Source organism: Lutra lutra, chromosome 9 (assembly GCF_902655055.1).
Source record: "Lutra lutra chromosome 9, mLutLut1.2, whole genome shotgun sequence".
In the NCBI taxonomy this organism is placed as follows: Eukaryota; Metazoa; Chordata; class Mammalia; order Carnivora; family Mustelidae; genus Lutra; species Lutra lutra.
This window is the reverse complement of record NC_062286.1, coordinates 76,253,957-76,278,037: the sequence shown is the minus strand read 5'-3', so window position 1 is coordinate 76,278,037 and position 24,081 is coordinate 76,253,957. Positions and strand designations below refer to the sequence as shown.

Here is a 24,081-nt window from a genome sequence, read left to right as displayed (position 1 = left end):
TGGCCGATACGGGCAGGCACTGGGTGCTCACCTTGTGGTCTAGCTCAGCACTGGCCTTTGGCTGTTGCTCCTGGCTGGGTGGCAAGGTCACAGAGCCCAGATGCTGCCTGAGGGATGATGGCCTCATGAGACTCAGGAGCTGGCTGAGCAAAAACAGCTGGGAAGGAGAAGAGATGCTGTCATACAGGGGTGGTTGGGACACTGGGGGACCTGGCCGGCACCAGTAGGTCAGAGCATGGGCTCTGGAGCCAGACCACCAGCTTCCATGGCCTGGATCCCCCCTCACCGGTATGTCGTGTGACCTCTTGGAGCCTTAGGGTCCTATCTGCAAAATGGAGACAACAGCACACCCTCTTCCCAGGACAGGAGAGTCACGCGTGCACATGGGGTCTGGCACAGGCTGAGCCTTCCTTTAAAGGAGTGAACCAAGAAGATCTCTGTAGGCTGGGGATTTGATGCACTTCCCTGGAGGGAGCCCACAGGCCTGGAAGAATCAAGGCCCCCAGAGAGGGCCAGACCCTTCCTACCCCCAGCTACTGCTTGAGTCCCTCACTCCCCTGAAGTTGCTGTGGGCTTGGAGAGACATACAGAGGAGCAGAGGCTCTGAACCACCAGCCCCCTCTCCTGCCGGCTGTGCTTGCTCCCCATCACGCTGTCTGCCCCCATTTCTCCGCCCCCGCCCTTCTCCTTTCAGGGGATTTTAAAGGAAATCCAAACACTGTATCATTTTACCCATAAAGAGCTTTTCACGGAAAGGGACAAGGATTTCTTTCCCCAGCATGGTCACAGTATCATTCTCCTGCCCAGCAAAATTACCAAGAACTCCTTATATGTTCTAACACCACGTTCAGGTTTCTCTGATTGTTTCAAAAGTGTCCTTACCTGTTGTGTTGTTGGAATGGGGATTGCCCACCAGGGCCGCACACTGCACAGTTGTTCCTTGATCTGCTAGCTGTCCCCCACCCCCCCATGTAAACCGCTGACCTTCTCTGAACAAATGGGAGTACCCCCACCCCTCCCAGGAACAGGGCCCAAGGGAGTCCCGCTGTCTGCAGGAAGCCACTCCTTCTGGCCCGGCCCCTGCACCTGGTTTGAGCAGCCTGGGTTCAGCCCCAACAAGGACCCTTCAGCTGCCCTGGAGCTAATTTGTGGTCAGGACAGAGGCAGGCAGTATGTGGGCCCTTGGCGCCTTTGGGCCCACCTGCCACCCTGGGAGAGTGGGGGATGCAGATGGAAGGAGCAGAGACATCGGAGTTCACAGACGCACCATCTTTTTAGATGTAACAGGTGTAGGCTGGCCCAAAGGGCTTAGGCCCAACCCCCGAGCCCAGCTCCCTGCTCGAGCCCAGCCTTGCCTGGCACACCTGGCTTCCTCTCCCTGACTCACCCGGAGACACCTGCTCAGCATCTCAGCCGGCCACAGACTTAGCCCACAAGAGCAGCTGGGCTGAGGGCTAGGAGACAGGCCTAGGGCCTCGGCTCCTGGAAGGGCGCCAGGGCTTCTTGGCCTCGTGTCCGATCCCTTTAGGAAGGGAGAGGAGGAGGCAGGGAAAGAGAGAAGGTTCCAGGCGAAGAGAGGCACCATCTGGAGCTTCCCCCAGACCAGAGCTGTGCCATCTCGCTCAGGCCTTGCAAGGCTGGGGATGGTTTCCAAAAGAGGCCTGCCTGCTTGGGGATCACAGCTGTGCAGCCCACGCCCCCAGAAGCTGTCCTCAGGCAGGCAGCCTCGCCCCAGTTAGACCCTCCCTGCTACGGGAGCCCTGGGCGGGGCCACAACAGCAGCTCAGCGGGCTCCGCTAGCTCCCCTGTTTTTCCTCTCCATGAAAACAGCTTCAGCGGGCCTGCGTAGCAAGCTGCCGCGTTGATTGCTCACTCTCCTTTGTTTCCGGTTCTGGCAGCCACGCCCCTCCCCCCCACCCCACCGGACCAGGGCTTATTTGGACTGTGTGCATCCCAGCAGGGAGGGCCAGGGCCTGACAGCGCACCTCCCCACCTCACCCCCGCCGCTGGGAGCTGTCTCTGCAAACACTCAGCCCATTAGGACAGACACCTCCAGGCAAGAGGCAAAGGATCACCCAAGAAGGCAGGCCTCCGCTGGTCCTGTCTGCCCTGCAGGCAGGAGAGGGCCAGCGCGTTCCAGCCAGGCAGCGGGCCACAGGGCTGGTCACTCCTGTGCTCAGGCCCCAGTAGTGCTTCTATCTGCCTAGTGGAGAAGGGCAGGATCTTCTTCTTCTTTTTTTTTTTTTTAAAGATTTTTTTCTGTCAGAGAGAGAGCGAATGTGCAAGCAGGGAGAAAGCAGAGGGAGAAGGAGGCTCCTTGCTGAGCAAGGAGCCCAATTTGGGACTCGCACCCAGGAACCTAAGATCACAACCTGAGCTGAAGGCAGACACCTAACCAACTGAGCTACCCAGGTGTCCCAGAAGGCCAGCATCTTAAGTGTCTGTGAGGCTCAGGCAGTCCCATTGTCCCCTGGAGCCCACACCCCAACCGGGCCTTCTGACCAGATGCACGTAGCTGCTCCTGTCCACACCCCAGCCCCAGGCCCCCAGGTCTACACTGCTGTCCACGCCACCCACACCTGCTAACCCCCTCGCCTCCAGTGACTTCTGTGTCCACCACATTTACCACTTCCTGAGGCGTTCTGTAATTTACTTGTTTACTTTGTTTCTTACTGTCCCCATTCCCTCACTAGAACGTAAGGCCCAAGAGGGCAGTTTTGTTCCCCTGCAGTCCTGAGGGGTCAAACCCAGCCCCGGGCACATGGTGTATGTTTCATAAGCCTACATTCCATGAATGAATGCAGGGCAGGGCAAGACTGCCTCTCCCTAGGAGATGCACACCCTCATCCTCCTGCATTTTGGCTGTTTAAAGCCCATGTCTTCCCGACTCCAAACTGGAAGCCATGGCTTGACAAAGGAGATTTGCTATGTTGCAAGAGGTGACCTGAGATAAGCAGCAAACTCCCCGCTGGTCTTCAAACCTGATCCACCTGTGTCCTGCTGATCTTGGTAAAGGGCTTCTCCATCCTGCCAAGCTTCATAGGTCCTAGAGCCCTCCTGGTCTCCCTCCTCTCACATCTCCGGTCCCACTGGCTGCTTGGGAAACACACCTAGAGTCCGACCACTTCTTACCACCTTCTCCGATATCTCCCCAGGCCAAACAATTGTCATCTCTTACCAGAATTATTGCAATCGCCTAAGCCCAACATAATCGCCAGAGTAATTTAAAAACACTCTATAAATTAGGGGCACCTTGGTGGCTCAGTTGATTAAGCATCTGCCTGCGGCCCAGGTCATGATCACAGGGTCCTGGGGTGGAGTCGTGCATCGGCGCCCTGCTCGGTAGGGAGCCTGGCTCTCCGTCCCCCTCTGCCTGCTTGTACTCCCTTTCTCTCTCTCTGTCAAATAAACAAATACATTTTTTTTTTAAATTCATTTGACAGAGATCACAAGTAGGCAGAGAGGCAGGCAGAGAGAGAGGAGGAAGCAGGCTCCCTGCTGAGCAGAAGCCCGACGCGGGGCTTGATCCCAGGACCCTGAAATCATGACCTGAGCCGAAGGCAGAGGCTTTAACCCACTGAGCCACCCAGGTGCCCCTAAAATTTTTTTTTAAGATTATCTGACAGAGGGACGCCTGGGTGGCTCAGTTGGTTGGGCGGCTGCCTTCAGCTCGGGTCATGATCCCAGAGTCCTGGGATCGAGTCCCGTGTCGGGCTCCTTGCTCGGCAGGGAGCCTGCTTCTCCCTCTGCCTCTGCCTGCCACTCTATCTGCTTGTTCTCACTCTCTCTCTCTCTCTCTCTGACAAATAAAAAAAAAAAAAAAAAAAAAAAGATTATCTGACAGAGAGAGAGACAGCAAGAGAGGTGACACAAGCAGAGGGTGGGAGAAGCAGGGAGCCCCGGGGCTCCGTCCCAGCACCCTGGGATCAGGGCCTGAGCCAAAGGCAGACGCTTAGTGACTGAGCCACCCAGGCACCCCAAATAAATAAAATCTTTTTAAAAAATTCTATAAATTAGATTCTGTTTCTCTTATCAAAACCTTCCAGTGGCTCTCCACTTTGGCATGAACACAAAGCCGCTATCACGGCCCGGAGGTGCTGGTGGATTGAGTCCCCACTTACTTGTCTGACCTCAACTTCTACTACTCCATCCTCAGTCTTCTGCTCCAGCCACAGTGGCTTCTGCTTTTCCTCCAACCTAAGAGAACTCTATCTGCCCCAGGGCCTTTGTACTTGCCATTCTCCTGAGAAACCTGCCTGACTTTTTTAGTTCTGTGCACAAATGTCCCCATCTCCCCACATTCCCTCTCCTCTTTATCTGGCTTTATTTTGCTCCAGAGCCCTTATCATCATCTGGTATGGCAAACATTTACTTTTTTCTTGGCTCCTGTGTCTGTCCGTCTGCCCCTAGACTGAATTTCACAAGGGAGGGACTAATTTCTGTTCAGGACCGTATCTTCAGTGCTCTGAAGAGGGTCTAGAGCACACTGGTGCATGAAGCTAAAACCCTGCTGTTTCTGGGAGATTTCCAGGACTCCCAAGGACAACAGCAAGCAGCCTGACCCAAGGCTCTCCTGGAAAATGCGGGCCTTGTGGGGAGGAGCTTGCATCCTGACCACCTACAGAAGTCTCATTCCTTAAATTCTAGTTCTTTAGCTCTTGCTGCTAGGGCCTCTGACTGCAGCCTGAAGCAGAGAGCTAAGCCATCCAAGGGTCAGGGACTCCTCCTGCCCAGCAGTGTCCTGAGAGGCTTCTGCCCAGGCACTCACCCCAGAACCTCTCCTAGACGAGTTAATTCTCAATCCCTGGGGTCCCCTTCATAGTCAATCAATTGATAAGGTTTATCAAGTATTTACACATCAATGAAGGAAGTAGAAACCGCAGCCCTTGTCCTTCTAGCCGCCACTTTGGAATAAAGCTCAAGGGACTAGGAGGGCACCTTCAGCAGGAAGTGGCCGGCATGGTCTGGGCTCACCACAGTGAGAGCAGAGGAAGGGGCTGAAGGAGCAGAGATGCCATGTTGCACGGGTCAAGGGCAAGGACCCTGCAGTTGAATCCTAGCTCCACGGCTTTCCTGCCATATGACCCTGAGAAGTTTCCTAACAGTGCCTGCCTCAGTTTCCCCATCTCTGAAAAATGTCTGATGGTAACAGTCCTCACTGCTGGGGACTGCTAGGAGAGGTAAGCTCTGAGAACAGCCCCGGCACACAGCGCATGCTAGGCAGTGTTAGCTCCCACCATTTCGGTTGGGATGTGATACAGACAGGGAGGTCAAGGCACAGAGCTGTGTGCAGGGAGAGCAGGGCTGGCCCACAACGAGGACTGGGAAGAACAGGTGGCGTGTGCAGGGCAGGCCGCATAGAGAAGCTGGGAGAGGGGGCGTTGTGGGCTTTGACGTGGGTGGCTAGTGGGGCCACAGTGGTGGCCCTCAGAAGGTGAATATCCATCTGACAGGCCAGACTGGAAAGGGGACTGCCTACAGCCCGGAGACCTAGGAGGTGCTGGCAGCAGCCCCAAGCCCGCAGTGGAGATGGGGGAAGCACACAGGGAAGGCCGCAGGCAGGCCCCGGCTGGTCCTTCCTTTCCCCGAGCCCCAGGAGGCTGGCGCAGCCATGCACGGCACGCACCAGCCCCCAGCAGACTCTCCTCTGGGCAACACAGGCACTGACTCAGCCTCCTAGACCTGGCTCAGGACACCTTCTCTGGAAGCCACTTCACTGCCCTTGGGCAGCGTTAGTCACTGCACCCTCAGCCCACCTTGCTCACACCCTGTCTTCGGAGGGCCGGGTCCTGGATGCAGAGCCTGGCATGGAGCCGGGCACACAGGCGATGCTTAGCTGGGCTCTCCTGAATAGATGGGTGCGGTGGGCATGCGGGTGACTAGTATGGCTGGAGAGCCCTGGAGCTGGGCAGGGCTGGGCCCCAGAAGCTGGGGGCTCCCAGGCCCTGATGCTTGAGCCCCTCTCTGGTGGCCGCCAAACACTGCAGGGGGGCAGCCGCCCCCACCCTCCACCTGTAGCTGGCCCTGCCTTTCCTGATACCGATGCTCTGGCCTTTCCCCTCGCTCTGACCCCGTGCTCTGTTCTCCTTGGGGCTCACTGACACCCAGCTGCCCTCCAGAGCCCTCTGGGACCAGGTGGTCTTGTCTGCCTGCTATGTCTCCCTCCCCCACCTCTCCCCAGGGGAGAGGGAACTTCCTCTCGCACACTCCAGGGGCTCAACCTCAGGCTCCTTCACTCCACAAGCACACCCGGAATCCCTATGTGTCAGGCACTGTGCTAGGTGCAGACGGGCAGTGGTGAACAGGAAGGATTTGGTCCCTGCACTCAAGGAGCTCCAGCCGGGGTGTGTGTGTGTGTGTGTGTGTGTGTGTACACAGACCCTGACCCAATAAATAAGAAAATGTCAGGAGGTAAGCAATTTAATACAGGGTGATTTGCCGGGGACTTTGGCTTGGGTGGTTAGGAAAGGCCTCTGAGTGGAGGTGACATTTCAGCAGGAACAGGAATGACAAGAAGCTCCAGCCGGGCTAAGTCCTTCGAAAAAGTATTTACGGCAAAGAGGGCAGCCAGGGCAAAAGCCAGGCCAAGCCCACTCAGAAAAGCCAACACAACCAGTCAGCTCTCTGAGCTCCCGCTCTGCAATCCCAGCACTGCAGACTCAGCAATATTGTCTAGCCTGCCCCAGGATGTGCCAGAACGATCTCCCAGCGCTCTGGGCAAGGGGTGACGCAGGCTTCCCGAGTATACTTCTACGAGCAGAGACACACAGCCCTTCACAGGGACTGCCTTGTCCCCCTTGCGCTGCTGAGTTGGAGGGATGGGTGGTACCCAGCAACTATTCTGGGATCCCAGGGAGCTTCTAGGGGGAGAGGGTGACAGCATGCTCAGCCTCCCCATCATCCATCCTTGGGCTGGCTGGGACCCACGCTGCACCCAGGGCCCCAAGCTGCAGAGGCTGTGGTCAGAGCTTTCTGGAGAGAAGCGGGTGAGGAAAGAAGACAAAGCTCTACTTTTCTTGCTGCCCCAAGAATGCCTAACACTGGAAAAGGAGAGGCACTAGGAGTGAGTAATCTTAAGGGCATAGGGTTTGTTTTCACTTGCACTGTTTTTTTCCCCGCCTATAAGAAGTACTATAAGCAGGGACAGGAAAGGAGAGAATGGGAATTAGCACTGAATGGGTATGGAGCTTTTACTTGGGAGGGTGAAAAAAATATGGGGGTGTTGATGGCTACACAGCATTGTGAATGGACTCAGAGCCGCTGAACTGGACACTTCGAATGGTTGAACTTTGCACTTAAAATTGTCATGATGGTTAAAAAAAAAATGTTAAAACGGTAAATGTTCTGTCATGCATATTTTACCACAGCTAAAAAAAAAGCAAAAACAAGCAACACATGCTACCCCCTCACTGCTCTAGCCTCAGCGCCTAGCACACAGTAGGCATACAAATCAGTAGTTGCTGAATGAGTAAAAAAAAAAAATCACCCTCAACTTGGCTCTCTTGGCTTGAGGCTCCCAACCTTTGGGGAAAAACCGCAAGAGCAGGCAGGCCTTGGCAGGAGCCCTCTGCTCATCCACAGGCTTCCAGACTCACCTGGGCCTTCTCTTGCCAGAGAGGAAGCGTCTCTTGCTGGTCCAGCATCTGGGCAATGACCAGGAGGCTGAGCTGGCTTCGAAGCTGCCTGTGAGGGAAGGAGCAAGAAGGATGAAGGGTCGGACCCTCTGCGAGTGAGTGGGCTGGAGGCGCACACGGGGGCCTCATGGGAGAGGCGTGCTGTCTGGAGGACTTTGCCCTGTTCTTCTGGTTTATAGTATTTATCATGTATTTTAGAAGCAATAAAACATGACAATAGAGTTGAAAAATAAGCAAAAGGGAAAAAAATTAAAGTCACTGGTAATTGCAGAGGCTGGCTCAGCAGTGTTTTTCTTCCGAGTTGGTCTTTCTGAGTATCTATGCTTATCTGAGGATACACAGAGATAAGGAACATTCAACTGCTTTTGCAAGATCTTGGCCTTTTCTGTCCTTTGCAGCATTAGAATCTTTCAGCCCACTAGGGTAGTGGAAAGTGGGGCTAAACTTTGTCTTTTTTTTTTTTTTCCCCACCCGGGATCAACTTTCCTTTAGAGAAGCTGCTCAGCCAGGGGTGGGCCCAGGAATCAGGCATGGCCCATCAGAGTCGGAGTGACTGCGCCACTTAGAGGTGCCCTGGTTGTAATTATCAGCAGAGCGTGTGCCTGTCCAGCAGGGCCACTGATCTGACAAGAGGCAATCCTACACCTGCTGGTGACCATCCTGCCTACCTGTGGGAGAGCCTGGAGGATGAAGCAAATAGAGACTGAGGACAGGGACAGAGCTCTGACAATACCTAGAGCCTAGAGCCTGTGGTGCCTGAAGCCCCCAGCCCCTGGACCATTCAGTAGGTCATTAGGCCATGTGGGCCAATAAAGTGCTTTTGGCTTCAGTCAGTTTGGGCTGGGCTTCTGAGTCTAGCACTAGCTTTTTTTTTTTTTTTTTTTAAAGATGTTATTTATTTATTTGACAGACAGAGATCACAAGTAGGCAGAAAGGCAGGCAGAGAGAGAGCGGGGTGGTGGGGGGAGCAGGCTCCCCGCTGAGTAGAGAGCCAGATGCGGGGCTCAATCCCAGGACCCTGGGATCATGATCTGAGCTGAAGGAAGGTGCCCCTAGCACTAGTCTTAACTGATTCATTCATGGGGCTAGTATCTCTTCTCTTTGGGACTCAAGACCTCTGATGGGGATTTCAGATGCTCATGTTCAGGGCTCTGATTTCCACAGGTCCTTGAGGACTAGAGTGAGCAGAAAGAGAAAAGAGGAGGGGGGTGGAGAACAGAGGATGACACTGGGGTGGCAGTGATTGAGGAGGCTGGGTGATGGGAAGAGAGGTTGAGGGCCCCTCTTTTGCCCACGCTCCGTGCCATAGCTTGTCTCTACCAAGAAGGTCATGTCTCTCTTGCACCTCCATACACTGGTTCCCCACGGACAGCAGACGTTAGCCCCTGGAATGGACCTTGATGTGGTCACAGTCCCTGGTTTCTGCGTCAGAAATCAGAGCCACCATCATAAGAAGCAAAGGAGAGATCCGGAAGCCAGAGGAAACAGAAGGAACCTGAAGGAAGACACTTGGGCTGGAACCAGCTCCTCAGAGGGGAAATGCCCTCAGGTCACAGCACTGTTGGGACGATGCCCGCAGCCGCTCTCCCCCGTGTTCCTGGAATGACGGCACAAGGAACTGAAAGACCGGACATCAGGAACAGCCTCCTACAGGCAGCACTGGGAAATGCTAAACAAGTACTTTGGGGAGGCAAGATCCAGTCTGGCCACTTCCAGGCTTGGTGGTCCAGTCTCCACGGCAACTTCCCCAGAGAAGGGCCTGCTGCTGCCCAGGCCTCACATGACAGAGGGAACTGGGGTAGGAATGGGGAACTGGGGTAGGAACTGGGGTAGGAAGGGCTCCTCGATGTCGCTGTGGGGCTGGACAGGCTAGTACCGCAACCAGAGGCCTTACTGATGTTCTCAGCACTTTGTCAAGAAAGTCAGAGGGATCAACAAAGCAACAGATGAAAAAGAGGAAAAAAAAGCACCAGCAGGCAGTACCACCATACATCAGAAAGGAGAACATGAGAAAGGGGGCAATGCACTAGGGGTGGTGTGGGCCGCAGAGACGCTCACATCCAGCTGGTGGGAATTCGAACTATATATCCACTTCAAGAAACTGCTTGGCAAGATCAACAAAAGATGAACTTGTGCTCACCCCATGACCTAGCAATCCTCCTCCTCAGTACCTACGCGCGCGCGCGCGCGCGCGCACACACACACACACACACACAAGACGGAAGTGCACTTTAAACACACCGTTAGAAGGCATATCCTGGTTGGGCGCTATCGATATAATTCAATCCTCCTCGTAATGACAGGGAGCTAAAATGACACCCAAAGTCCCAGATGATCTTCACAGTGTCACGCCAAAGAAGCCTGATTCAAAAGAATACGTGCGCGCGATTCAATTCCTATAAAGTACAAAAACGGCCAAAGAGCAGCTGTTGGCAGCCTGCGTAGTGGTGATGGCTGGGGGGACCAGCAGGTTCTGCTCTTGTTGCCTTTCTTGCTCTAAGTGCTGGTTTCACACGTGTTCCCCCTGTGGCCATCCGCTGAGCCACGTGCCTATGATCTGGGTTCTGTGCTGCTTGTAGGCTGTAGTTCAATAAAACTATTACGCAGAGAAGAAACTCAGGTGGAGGGGGAGACAGGATTGCCAGATTTAGCCAGGAAACATATAGAATGCCCAGTTAAATGTGAATTTCTCATGGATAAACAAAGAGTCATTTTCTTACCATATGTCTGACCCCCCCCCAACCCCGCAACCACACCCCATGCAATGTTTGTATTTTATCTGGCAACCCAGGGAGGGACCAACCATCCCTGATCCATTCTTGATCAGGAAGACCTGACATTAACCAGCACGGGGCCCTCCAGGACCCTGTCTCCCTTTAGCCCTGACCCCTTTCTGTGGAGCACCTCAGCATCCCCACCTGACCTTCTGAGAGCTGCCGAGAGACAGCCTCCCTTAGCGTCATGGCGTAGAAAACAGGAGTCCCTCATCATCCCCCACACCAGACCCCTGCGAGCGCAGCCAGACCCTTGCCCCTCACGGGGAGCCCCACCTTCCCTTTTGTCCCTGAGCCCTGGCCACTCGGCACATGGGCACACCCCACATGGCTTCCATCTCATTGGCAGCCAGGACCTGCTCTCCAGCTGTTCCCGGGGAGCCCCAGCAGCAGCTGGCCCCAGAGCACAGTGGGAGGTAAACGGCCCCTCAGTGCTGTTGCTCCAAAGCTAACTTGTAGCCAGAGTCAGAAGTCCTGCATCTGGGCTTCATTAATCCAAAACCCAGGCCTGTGTGGGAGCTCCTTTACCCTGCACAGGGTGGGGAGGGGCCAACCTGAGGGTGGGGGTGCTGGCAGGCCAGTGGAGCTGAGCTGGGGTGGTTCCAGAAGGGAAGAGGCAGGCTGGGTGGGTCGGGACAGGGCTGTAGTCCAGAAAAGAAGAAAAGCACCAGAAAAAGCACCGGGTGAATGGATGAAAAGGAACCCACATCTGAGGGTGGCATGCTCCCCCTCGCTGTCCCCGCCTGTCCACTGCCTTTCATTATGACAGCCCCCCCGTCTTTAAAACACAGGCTCCTGCGCTCTCAGTTCGCACTGGGACACAGGGACTGGGGACAGGACTGCTTTTTAATTTTGAAGGGGACCTTACTCTATGGAGGAGAAAAACGCAAAGACTCACCCCAAATAACACTCAAACTGTGCAGGGGGCAAGCAAAAGGGTCCTGAGGGCCCAGCCAAGGTTGGCCAGGGGCTCTTCCTCTCCTAGAAGCTACCTGACCCCACCCAGCAAGGCCTCCCCGGAACTCAAACCAGACGGACAAAGGAGGATGCAGAAGGGACTGGAGCCATCCCAGCCACTGTCATATAAGGAAACGAGCTCCAGCTCTGTAGGCTCACACCAGGCCAGGCCTCCGCTTTAGCCCTGCCACCCTCCCCACTTCTCCGCCCGCCCCCCATGGGCCTCTGTAAGATCAGGACACTGGATAAGCGCTCAGAGGAGCCTAAGGCACTTCGAAACCTGGAAATGACTTTTCCAAATCCACAGCAAAGCTGGGAAGTGGAACACAGGCCCTCTGCTTCCCAGCCTCCAGCCTTCCCTCTAGCTCCTGCAAGGGGCAGCCCAGCCAGGCGGCGGGCACCGCACGAGAACTCAGAGGAGGGCAAAGGCACTAACTAACCAGTGTGGGCCGCTAGGGCTTTGGGAAATCTACCGGTCAGCGCGGCCCCCTCTGGTGCCCCTTGCCTTCACTTGTTCAGAGGGGAACCAGGCCCTGCCAGAGCGCTGAACTACCCTAAAAGGCCATCAGGCATCTGGCCAAAGGCGTGAGCTGCCTTTTCCATGTCTCTAGGGCAGTTCAGGAAGCAACAACAGTGGCCTGTTCCGCTGTGGAAGGGCTGCCCAACACCCTGCCTCAGGACATCTGCCCGAGTCCCTCGCTGCCTCTCAGGTGTCACGGCCCCCCATCATGACGCTGACTTCCACATCCCCCATGCCCCCAGTCCTTCACTTGGAGCCTACCCACACGTGAGCATATAGTGCCCAGGCAGGGAGAACCAGGGCCCCGGGCTCAGAGCTCAGAGCAGTCCCCTTGGGAGTCCGTCCCGTCATCCGCACACATGTCGGGACCCTTTTAAGTGTGGGCATGCACAGTGCAGACAGGAAGACACATCCATAGATCCTTACGGGGGACCACCACATGGCAACGTGAAGGATCCGTCCACAGCAGCTCACTTCTCCGTGGATGAAGCCACAAAGTGTCGCCGCTGTGCCGAGGAACCCAGACACGAGAGAGAACACTGCACACGGCTGCGCTTATGCCTGGGTTTAAAACCAGGCAAACGAAGCTATGGGATGGGAGTCAGGGACGGGGTTTTCGTTGGAGAGAGAATGCCTGCGATGGGCTCGAGGGAGTTTCTGGGGAGCAGGTGATGGTCTGCCCTAAGATACAGCAGTAGTTACACAGATGGTCCCCTTCACGGAGAGCACTAAGTAGCCCCCTCTGATGCGTCCTTTCCTGCAAGTATATTATACAGATAAAGAGGTTACTGCTGTTCAGTAAATAAAGTTCGGACGGATGATTACAACCCAACGCCTATCCTCTTTACCATCCTACTTCCCTCTTTCTTTCTTTTCGGTATGATAAGGAAACCCGTAGTACCTCAGGCTTAGAACACATCTTCAAACTCACCCCATCTAGACGGCGCCTGACTGGCTCAGTTGGTAGAGCATGTGACTCTTGATTTCAGGGTTGTAAGTCATGAGTTCAAGCCCCATGGTGGGGGTAGAGCTTACTTAAAAAAAAAAAAAAAAAAGTCACGCCATCTCATGACCGCAGATTTATCCCTCTAATTCGTCCCATCACATACCTGAGGGAGGTGGCCGCCATTTCCCACAACTATCTCTTCTCTATGTATGCGACACCCATACTTTTCTCTCATTCAGAATCTTTTTGCCACTGCGGGTTGGGTCCTCTGAAGGCCCTGGGGGCTGTCAACATTCTTGTCGTTGAGGTGCTCCAAGCTGGCCCTGAGGCTCCTTTTCCTGGCTGCCCCCGCCATGTGACGCAGTTCGCACACTGAGCCCAAAGTCTCTCACACGTCTTGCTGTCAAATCCCATTTCCCAGATCCTCTTGTTAGTTGTGCAGCTGGGTCTCTCGTTTCCTCTCCGACTGTCATTATGGTTTGTTGAGATCTTCTGGGATCTTCCGTTCTCTGTCAGCTGTATTCAGGTCATGTGTGAGTCTGACTATTGTTCCATTAATGGCCTCAGTGGAGACACTGGGTCTTCCCTGACCAACCTGTCAGTTAAGACAAGACTCTGGGTGCCTGCACTCTGCTGGCCAGCCGCACCTGACCACAAGGAGCCCAGCTACTTCAGCGTCAATCACTCAGCTCACACTTCTCACCTTGTCCTCAGGATTGGATGGTAGTCTGTAACAAGTGCCTTATAAAAACCCAGACAGCCCTCTCCAGAGTACTATTGTGGCTGGCCTGTCAAAACATAAACGAGGCTAGTCTGGTATGATTTATTCTTAGGAATCCTAGAAAGCAGAGCTTCCTTTGCTGTGTATGTGCTGGCAAACCTGGGGAATGAGGTGGGGGGCACCTCAAGCCCGCCATGCTCCTTCTGCACCCTCCCTCCCCACCTCTGGAGGTCTCCGTGAACTTGAGGGACCCTGTCTGCTCCTCTCCCAGGACTGACAGGGGACACCCTTGTACCACAGGGGACTTAACCCCCCCCCCATTCAGCACAGCGGGAGGCCACCCCTGCTGTCTCCTCCTGTGCTGTCTTAGGCTTCAATTCCCTTTGATCAATAGTGGAGTCCTGATGAAAGATCATGCCCCTCGACAAAGAGAAGAGAAGCAAAATAGAAATTATGTACTGTTGTTCTCTCTTCATCAGGGTCAATATTTCACTGCCAGCCTTAAACAGCATTCCTTGCTTCATAAACAACTACACGGAAGTCCCTCCTCTGGGCCTCCGTGTTCCCCACTGGCTCTAACACTGGTCTGTGCCGTTTGTCCATCTGCCTTGTTTCTGTGTCCTACTTTCCATCTTCTGCATCTTTCAAAATCTGAGATCATGCTTGAACTCTGGCTGCAGTCCCCGTGACCTTCAGATACTTCCCCCTTTTGCCTTACTGGGTTCATTTGCAATCTGCATTCAAAGTGCGACTGCACCCCATCTCTGAGCCTGCCTGAGCCATTTTTCTGTTTGGAATTGGCTACTAAAAACCCAACTCTATGCTCTTTGAGATCTGCCGTACAGAACCAATTGCTTCACGAGCACGTGCACGAGTCCCTCCTCAGTGCCAGGCTCCAAGGCCCCCCGGGAGCAAAGTCACAGCTCCTCCCTCAAGAAGCTCACAGACCAAGGGGTGAGCCAAGGATGCCGACAATCAGTGCCTGTATCAAGAGGTTTCTCAGGAGAGTTGCCTTGGTCTGAGCCTCATCTTGAGGGTGAGGAAATCCAGGTAAAGAGGAGGAGAGGGATAAGGGAAGATGGAACTGATGCTGAGAGGCTCTGAGACAAATCCTGAGTTAGGGTGGCTGGAGCAGGAGAGCCTGCCAAGGACGCTGGGCAGGGGGATAAGGTAGGATTGGAAAAGAAGGCACAGAGGCCTAGTATGCCACTGTTTGAATTTCACCCTGAGGACCAAAGCCTGAGGGATTTTAATAGAGCAAAAGAATGACTTGGCCAGCTGTGCATCTGAAGGAGGTGATACTGCTGGACACTGCAGGCATGGTTCAGATGGAGGACAGCCTGGAGGAGGTGGCAGTCCAGAGGGCACTGTGTTAAGAGCTGGAACTGTGGGAGGGTGATGGGAGAGGTGGCTATTGTTGGGGAGGAGGAGTTGGAGGGGGACAGGAGGTGACCCCGGTCTCCCAGGCTTCAGGCAGTAGGTAGGTGCTGATACCTGGAGATACCAGGAGAAGGTGGTCCTCCTTGGAAGGTCGTGACTTCTATTCCGCACATGCTAAACCAGAAATACTTGTCTATGCAGATCTGGCGCTTAGCAGAAAAATCTGGCCAAAGGTATTGATTTGGGAGCCCCTGGCATGTGCTTGGAGCTGCAGCCATGGATGAGGAAGAGATAGTGTCTCCCAGGTTGAGTTCCCCAGGAGGTGTATTCTGAAGCAGAAGGGAGCATGCTGGGAGAAGGGGAGACAGGTGTTCTTGGGATGACCTCCTATAGGGAAGAAGGAAGCAGGTATGTGCCAAAGGGAAAAGCCCGGCTGAAACGCAGTCACAGCAAAGCGCTTGGCTGACCCCACAAGGACCTCTGGGGCTGGCAAAGTCCTTCAGAGACATCCCAGATCGAGGCAGAGGGGCAGGCCTTTCTGCCCCCAGCACTGGGCTGTTCCCAAGGAAGGCACCTAACATCAGATAAGGGGATGGTGTTCAGCAAAGGGAATTCCTGGGGTAGACTGGCAGGGTGACACTCCACAGCTGGGGAGGGGGCACCAGATCCTGAAGCGGGACCATATGGACAGAGCACCGCAGTGCCCAGCCTGGAAAGCTCCCCAGACTGCACAGAGGGACCACAGGGGAGGGACTGGGGCAGAATTCCTGAGCAAACTGAGGCTTGAGGAGCTATGGAGAAAGGAACCGGGTGATGGCAACTGAGAAGGATGGGCCAAAGAAGGGGAGGGGAGTCAGGCGGGAGAATGATATTGTATAGCCAAGGAAGAAAATGATAAGATTATTCCTGGGGAAAGTCCGTTAGGTCAGGGGTGATAAGGCAGTTGGGCTAGAGTGCCAGATGAGGTGCGTCTCCTCTACTCCTAGCTCTTTAGGTCACTCCTACCACCCCTTACATGCACACCCACTCACAAAGGCGAGGCAGATCCTCTTCAGCCACAACCCCTCACTCTCCTGGCTTCATCAGGACCCACTTTTTCTCTGTTGCCCTCTCAGCTCCAGCATGGCCTCTCGACCCCTAGACCTGATCTTCGTCTTGCCTCTTGTTCCTCTGGATTTTGAGACCTTCTAAAATATCGATGGTTTTTGGACCATGGCTGCCTCCTTCTAGAATGTTCTGGCCTTGCCCACCCCCAGAGCCCGAGATGTCTGTTTTCTCAGGTGAGAACTCTCTCCAACACTCTGAGCTCTGAAGAATCCACCATGTGTCCAGGGTGGGCAGGGTTCAGGGTGCCTGTTTAGGGTGAATGGAGTAAAGGGAGACCAGGGGAAGGGAAGCTTAGAGGGGCAGGAGGGGCTGGAGGAGGGGGTCAGCAGCAGAACTGCTATCCTAAGGTAGGAGACACACGAGTGCACATATTTGCTGAGGAAGAGACACCAGCGACTAAAAAGTGAAAGGGATAGGAATAAGGGGCGTCTGCAGAAGGTTTGGAAGGGGCAGGACTGCTGGGGTCCTAAGTATGGGAGGTGAGGCCGGGAGAAAAGCGAGGAGGTGAGTTGTGGGTCCACTCGGTGTGTGGGTGGCTGGCACTCAGCAGAGAAAGAAGGGGCAGAGCGGTTTGCTGGGGTAGAGATTTCAGCAGCGGGAAACAGGGTGACATATGGAATCTGCTGAGGGCCACAGGGAGGCTGGCCAGCCATTCAGAGTGGGTCCTGGTCAGCCAGAAGGGATCAGGGGCCCACGTAGGGACAGGCCACGTGTGGTGGCACATAGTAAGGGAACTGTGGTGGAACAAGGAGCCCGGACATGAAGGCAGCAGAGGGCAGATGGACTGGGAAACAATGAACTGGTTTAGGGCCTGCACCGAGCTGAGCGTTGGGGGCATGACTCCCCGCTAAGGTGTAGCCCTTGGCCCCGCCCAGAGAGGAGTGAGCAGCCCCACTCCAGCAGCTTGGAACACAAAGGAAAACAAGAGGGACTTGGGGAACACTATGGGGTGCCTGCACATGCCATGGCGCTTATTCCCAGGGTGCAAAGACCTGAAGCCTCTGAAGTCCACCTTCTCCCCTGGGCTCTCGCACTTGGACTTGGGGAGTCAGCTGCTCCTTGCTGGCCAGAATCTGGCTGATCCGGCAGCCTGCTCAAGCTGGTTTCATCTTCCCCTCTACTTTGGAGGCCACAGTTTAAACAGGATCCCTGGGATATTTAATAAACATTCGCGGGTGGTGAAGGAGGCGGGTCCTAGAGCCTGTGCACATCAGCTTTTGGTGGAGTGAGAGCCCTCAGACTCTGTCCTCCCCCTAAAGCGGCTCCTGGGAGTGGCTGCAGGGCTTCCCTCAGAACACACACTGGAGACCCTGCACAGGGCTGGAAGGGCAAGCCCCCCCACCCCTCCCTGTCCCCCATCCCCCAGCTCCCTGGAGCTACCCCAGAGGGGCCAGAGTCCCCAGAGAGACTCTCTTCCAAGGGAAAGTCTTCCCATTGGCCCCATTTCAAACGGTCTGCTCTTGTATTTACTTTCATTTCTCTCGGTCGAGCTCAAGTGTGCCTTCAATTTACAGTGCCTCCCTGAAATCTCGGTCACCAAGGTCCGGGGGGTGGGGGGGTGGGGGGAGGTGCCTCACACAAATCCTGGTGGAAGTTCTCGCTTTGTGCTTAACCAGTCAGTAGATGAAGAATGTGACAGAATGTACAACAGTACGCCCTCCTTCCTGGGGTCAGTCTGGGCACTGAGCCCAGTGGGGCAGCCACCAGCAAGGGCAGAACAGGCCGCCAGCAAGCTCCTCCAACATGGCCGCCACAGGGAGCATGGGCCAGGGGAGTGGGGGTTGGCTGGTGAGAGACCACAGCGAGACTGTAAAAAAGAATTAGAAGTGCTTTCTGATCCCATTTGGAACGACTTCCAAAACATACCTTGAAGTGAAAAGAAGGGCAAGGAGAACAGGCACAAGAAGCCCAGAGGGGAAATGGAGGCAAGCTAGGTGGCTGGTAGGGGGAGGGGCACATTTCCAATAAGTACTCCTGGTGCGTTTTGAATTTTGTTCTATTTGAATTTTTTTTTAAAAGATTTTATTTATTTATTTGACAGACAGAGATCACAAGTAGGCAGAGAGGCAGGCAGAGAGAGAGAAGGAAGCAGGTTCCCTGCCTAGCAGAGAGCCTGATGCGGGGCTTGATCCTAGGACCCTGGGATTATGACCTGAGCTGAAGGCAGAGGCTTTAACCCACTGAGCCACCCAGACGCCCCTATTTGAATGTTTTATCTATTTAGAAAAGTAAGATAAAATTTCTAGACAGATAGAGAAATAAATAAATAATACCCATCTCTCTTTCTTAGCAAGGCGTGTGGCAGGAATTATCACCCTAGTTGAAGTGACTGAAACTGACTGGGGGCCTCAGTCAGTTAAGCATCTGCCTTGGGCTCTGGTCATGATCTCAGGGTCCTGAGATCGCGCCCTGCGTCAGCCTCTCTGCTCAGCGGCGAGTCTGAATCTCCCTTTCCTTCTCCTTCTGTGATCTCTCTCACTCTCTTTCAGATAAATAAAATCGTAAACAAACAAACAAACAAACAAACAAAAAACCAGTGAGACCAGAGTGTTCCATTATATTCACTACTGGCATTTAAAGAACACTTAGTGGGGGTGCTAGAGTTATAAAGACACCCTGGAAAAGAATGGATCCTTGAAATCAACTGGACTCAATTAACAGATGAACGACATCATAAATTTAGGATATGTTGAAGGGAGTCTCAAACCTGCTAGGAAAGGTGGATTATGAAGAGAGAGAGAAAAAAAAAAAGGTTGGTGTTGACCTGCGGGCTCTTCAGAGGTGGAAAAAATAAAGTTACATCCTCATCTCTTATCTTCGAAGAATAGATTCCAGATGGGATTAAGAACTAAAAGTAACAAAGTTAAGGTAAGCACTGAGAGAAAGTGAACATAGTATTTTTGTGATCTTGGGATGGGGAAGGCTTTTCTTTTCAACACAGCTTCAGTGAGAATCAATTTTCTATACCATCCACATAACTTCTCTGTAAAGCTACATCTATTCTAAAATAAAACTTAGAAAAACCCAAAACCTCAGTTCAACGAAAGATATCACACACGAAGGTTTAAAAAGGATGTGCAAAAAAAAGATATATAGACTTAGAAGAAAATACAGTGCTGAAACATATAGAATAAGCAACTACCAATACGTTAATAAGATTAATTGCCCCACAGAAAAATGGGCAAGAAGTATCAAGATATAATTTACAATAAGAGAAACACAAAAGGCCAATGAACATATAAGAAGATTCTCAACTTCACTGGGAGTCCGAGAAATAAAAATCAGAACCACAGGATCACATTTTTCACTTACCAGATTGACTAAAACTTAAAAACAAAACTGAGAATGCACAGTGGAGAAACAGACATTTTCATGTCCATTGGCGGTATTATTAATTAATACAGAGTTTGTTAGAGGCCAAATTTTAAATGTATATACCTTAGGACTGTAATTTCACTTCAAAGAGTTTATCCTATAGAAATATTTACATAGATGTACAAAGCTTGTACCCTGGTTGTATGTATACCTGGGAACACTACACAGCTATGAAAATTAATGAGGTTCATCATACACATACATATACATATGTAGACATATGCATACATGTATATATAAATACATGAAAGCGAGACTGACGGGCGCCTGGCTGGCTCATTCGGTAGAACATGCAATTCTTAATCTCGGGGTGGTGAGTTCGAGCACCATGTTAGGCATGGAGCCTACTTTATTTTTTTATTTTATTTTTTTTAAAGATTTTATTTATTTATTTGTCAGAGAGAGAGCGAGAGAGAGCGAGCACAGGCAGACAGAGTGGCAGGCAGAGGCAGAGGGAGAAGCAGGCTCCCCACAGAACAAGGAGCCCGATGTAGGACTCGATCCCAGGATGCTGGGATCATGACCTGAGCCGAAGGCAGCGGTTTAACCAACTGAGCCACCCAGGCGTCCCTGGAGCCTACTTCAAAAGAGAAAGAAAGGAAGAAAGGAAAGAAAGGAAGATAAGCAAGTACCAATAATGTGGCCTGTTGGGAGCAAATGGGAAATTGGGATGGGACAACATGGGGCCTGGAGGTTTGGACTTGGCGTGGAGGTAAAGCAGAGACACGATAATCCCATATAACCATAGAGCAGACAGACTTCGAGGCGGAAGACAGAATGCCACTGCCAACATCCATCCAGGTGAGAGACAGGACATGAAAGCAGGAGCAAGTGGGACAGAGGTGGCTGAGACCCAGACAGGGATCTGTTTTCACTGAGCTAACATGGACAGGCCACCACAAACAGGATTTGGGATTTGGAAGTCAGAACGGACAGGATTTGGGATGAACAGACAAAATGGGGTGGGGATGGGAAAGACCTCTGAGCCTACAATTTCATTTTTTTTTTTAAAGATTTTATTTATTTATTTGACAGACAGAGATCACAAATAGGCAGAGAGGCAGGCAGAGAGAGAGAGAGGAGGAAGCAGGCTCCCTGCTGGGCAGAGACCCCGATGAGGGACTCAATCCCAGGACCCCGGGATCATGACCTGAGCTGAAGGCAGAGGCTTTAACCCACTGAGCCACCCAGGCGCCCTGAGCCTACAATTTCTGACTCTGCGACACAGCGGACTAGCTGTTTGGAGCTGAGCAGAGAGCCTGGAGGCAGAGGTCAGCCTCTTCAGATCCTATGGCAAGACTTCCCACACGTCTGGGCTTAATGCAGATGGCGCCCACTGAGGCACTGCTTTAGTGTTCACACCTAAAGGCCTCAGACAGAGCTTCTGGAAGCCCAGTTCTTTCAAATAAAGAGCAACAACTCCCTTTCAGGACTGTGGAGAGGCCTCCTCTCTTTATTCACAAAGAGACTGAATTCTCCATCTCAGGACTGAAGCTCAGCATGACTGCACCCACTGGGTCCTGGGATATGGGTCTGAATGGAGTGCCCAGCCTGCTTCCAGAAGCTGCCTCTGGGGAGGGAGGTGCAGGGGAATGGCCCCCATGGATAGGGTTACCGAGGAGGAGGCTGTGAAGCCTGGGAGGCTGGGGGTCTTCCTGAAAGGCCCTAGGACAGGCCTGGTTGCAAGGGTGAGGAGGGCCATCATTCTAAGTGAGAAGAGAGGAGAGAAGAGGAATGGTCTGCTCTGGGAAGGGCAAGGAATTCCCTATGGCTGTGGCCTATAAAGCGGGGGAAGGAAGGAGGCGAGGAGAGACTGGGTGGAGCCAGGTCTAGTGAATGGGTCCCACCCTTGGGGGAGCAGAGCGCCGAGTTCATTCACCTCGTTCATTCATTTGAAAAGGATGAACAGAGTGCCAAGAGCACGTCAGGTACTATTCTAGATGCTGGGGGATATGGCAGTGACTCCTCTAAGGAACCTGCTCTCCTGGAGGTAACATGGAGGAAAGGCACCAAAAACAAGGAACAAACAGTAAGATAAATTTCTGGCAGCAAGCCAGGCTGTGTAGAAGACAAAGCAGAATGATGAGATGATGAGTTGAGAGTTTGGGAGAGGGGTGGGGGAGGAGGGATTAGGGGACACAAAGCAACTGAGGTCTGAGGGACAAGAAGGAACCCTCTACCAAGGGCTGGGAAGCAGCAGGCAGTGGGAAGGAAGAGGGGGGCGTAGCTGTAGTCAGAAGCTAATTGTATAAGGCAATTGTTTTGCTAATAAGACCATGTTAAGAAAATTAGGCTTTTTTCCTTTCGTAATGAACTCATTAGTGAGTTGTATTTTTAGTTCCTTCTCCTGGGTATTAGAGATCGGGCAGGAGGGGGAGATTTGTTGGGACTGATGGGGAGGATTCTGGACCCCCACACCCCACCGCGTCCCAGGGGAGGGGATGAGCTTCAGAGGGAGGAAGCAGGGGTGGAGCAGCAACCCACCTGCTCCGAGAGGTCACATCCATGAAGAACTGCACAAGGGCCAGCAGGTTGTGGTGGTGATCTGACACCTTGCTCAGGGTACAGCACAGCCGCTGGAGCTGTGGGGATGGCAGGAAGCAAGGTGGGCTGCAGGAGAGCCCGCCTTCACCCTGATTTCCCCACCAGCCCTCTTAGGGTGGAAGCCAGAGACTAAGGGGCGAGGAGGGTGGCCATCACAGAGGCCAGGGACTGGCGAGAATGTTCCCTGGCCTCCTGGTGACCTCCAAGCCTGCTATTTTCATGGAGTGCACTTGAGGTGCGACTTCAGTCCCTAGTGATGAGGCCGTGGGAGGAGGCTCAGGACATTAAAGAGGAGGCTAGGGCTTGGGCTTTGGCTTGGGGGTTCATGGTACCTGCCCGGGCCACTCATGGATGTTCTCCAGGAGCAGAAGCAGAAGCTGCTGAAGATCAGTCTTGGGTAGCAGGCGGAGCCCCACATCTAGGCCAGCTCGGCACAGGAGCTCAATCAGGCCCAAGAGCTCCCCATCGGTGTAGGCCGTTGGCTGGGCTAGGGCACACAGCGCCAGGAACTGGAGTAGAGAGAGAGCTAGGGCAGGGAGGGCCTCCTTGGGGGGCCCAGCAGGGCAGGAGGGGATGGAGCCCTGTGAGCTCCGTGGCTGGGCTGTGCAGTGGCTGAGAAAAACAAGCAGCGAGGCCCAGAGTCAAGCACCCCATGGGGTACTTGGGTGGCAGGCCCGGTTGTGGGGACTGTGGGCTTTCGATAGTATCAGTCCTGGCACCCGCCATGTGCTCAGTGGTACTGACCGCATGCACCTGCCCAGCAGGTCTGGAAAGTGAACAGAAGTGCGTGTCTGACTAACCTTACATATGTAGCTTAGGCTAAGGTCCAAGGCAGTCTCTGGGGGGCTGTCCTGCTGCTGACTCCAGCTCAGGTTTATGTCGTTTTTAAGCACTCTAAGGTAAGACAAAAACAAAAGGAAGGACATGAGAGGAGGTGGACGCAAAGGGGGAGAACTGAGGCGGGGCGGGGGGGCCTGCTCAAGAGCAGGGAGCCTGTGGATGGCCCATGCAGCCTGGGGCACTCATGCCCTGTGTGCACAGGTCCTCTACTGCAGCGTAACAAATCACTCCAACACACAGAGGCTTAAAAACAACAAATATTTATTATGTCATGCAGCTTCTGAGAGTCAGGAATCTGGGAGCGGCTTAGCTGGGAGGCCAGGGCTCAGGGTTTCTTGGGACGTTGCCTCCAAAATGTTGGGGGTGGGTCTGCTGTCATGTCAGGACGGAATGGGCTGGAGGAACTGCTTCCAAACTCACTCATGTGCCTGCCAGCAGGCTTCCAGGTCCTTACACGGGGAGTCAGGGTTGGGGGGCTCTCCACAGGCTTCCTCAACTCCGCGGCCAGCTTCCGCCAAAGTGAGTGATCCGAGAGAGGGGAGAATGAGAGACAGAAGCCTCAGCCTTTATAAGCTGGTCTTGGAGGGGACATCACCATCACTTCTGCTGATCTCTACGGTCTGCACAGGCCATCCAGACTCCGTGTGGGAGTGGGAGCCACACGGGGGAGGAATGCCAGAAGGTGGGGATCCCTGGGGGCCGGCTCCCAGCTACTGCCATTCCAGCCAGGCCTCTGCATTTGCTTCTCAGGAACTCAAAGACCAGAAGATCCTACTCCATTGCCCCGAAAGAGTCTTCCTCAAGAAATTTCTTTGTTGGGCGTCTGGGTGGCTCAGTCGGTGAAGTGAGGGGCTGAAGTTAGTGAAGTGAAGCTGCCTTTGGCTCAGGTCATGATCCCAGGGTCCTGAGATTGAGCCCCACATCAGGCTCCCTGCTCAGCAGGGAGCCTGCTTCTGCCTCTGCCTGCTGTTCTCCCTACTTGTGCTGGCTCTCTGTCTCTGTCTCTGTCTCTCTCCCTCACTCTCTCTGTGTCAAATAAATAAAATCTTAAAAAAAAAAGAAAAAAGAAGGGCGCCTGGGTGGCTCAGTGGGTTGAGCCGCTGCCTTCGGCTCGGGTCGTGATCTCGGAGTCCTGGGATCGAGTCCCGCGTCGGGCTCTCTGCTTAGCAGGGAGCCTGCTTCCTCCTGTCTCTCTGCCTGCCTCTCTGCCTGCTTGTGATCTCTCTCTGTCAAATAAATAAATAAAATCTTTAAAAAAAAAAAGAAAGAAAAAGAAAAAAGAA

General features: G+C 53.5%; 1 protein-coding gene across 12 annotated transcripts in view; it reads right to left on the bottom strand.

Moving 5' to 3' along the window:
• FAM178B (family with sequence similarity 178 member B) overlaps nucleotides 1-24,081 on the bottom strand; it is a 114,346-nt gene that overhangs the window by 20,458 nt on the left and 69,807 nt on the right. For 6 of the 12 annotated variants that reach the window (XM_047745990.1, XM_047745987.1, XM_047745994.1 and 3 more), the window contains 5 exons: nucleotides 22,759-22,852; nucleotides 22,291-22,467; nucleotides 21,899-21,996; nucleotides 7,596-7,683; nucleotides 32-157 (listed from right to left, as the gene is read on the bottom strand). In XM_047745990.1, the coding sequence (XP_047601946.1) occupies nucleotides 32-157; nucleotides 7,596-7,683; nucleotides 21,899-21,996; nucleotides 22,291-22,467; nucleotides 22,759-22,852 (583 nt within the window). Of the gene's footprint in view, nucleotides 1-31; nucleotides 158-286; nucleotides 309-6,426; nucleotides 6,594-7,595; nucleotides 7,684-11,306; nucleotides 11,387-20,852; nucleotides 21,121-21,261; nucleotides 21,399-21,898; nucleotides 21,997-22,290; nucleotides 22,468-22,758; nucleotides 22,853-24,081 lie in introns of those variants that run through there. The other 6 variants (XM_047745991.1, XM_047745992.1, XM_047745993.1 and 3 more) reach the window with 6 other exon arrangements.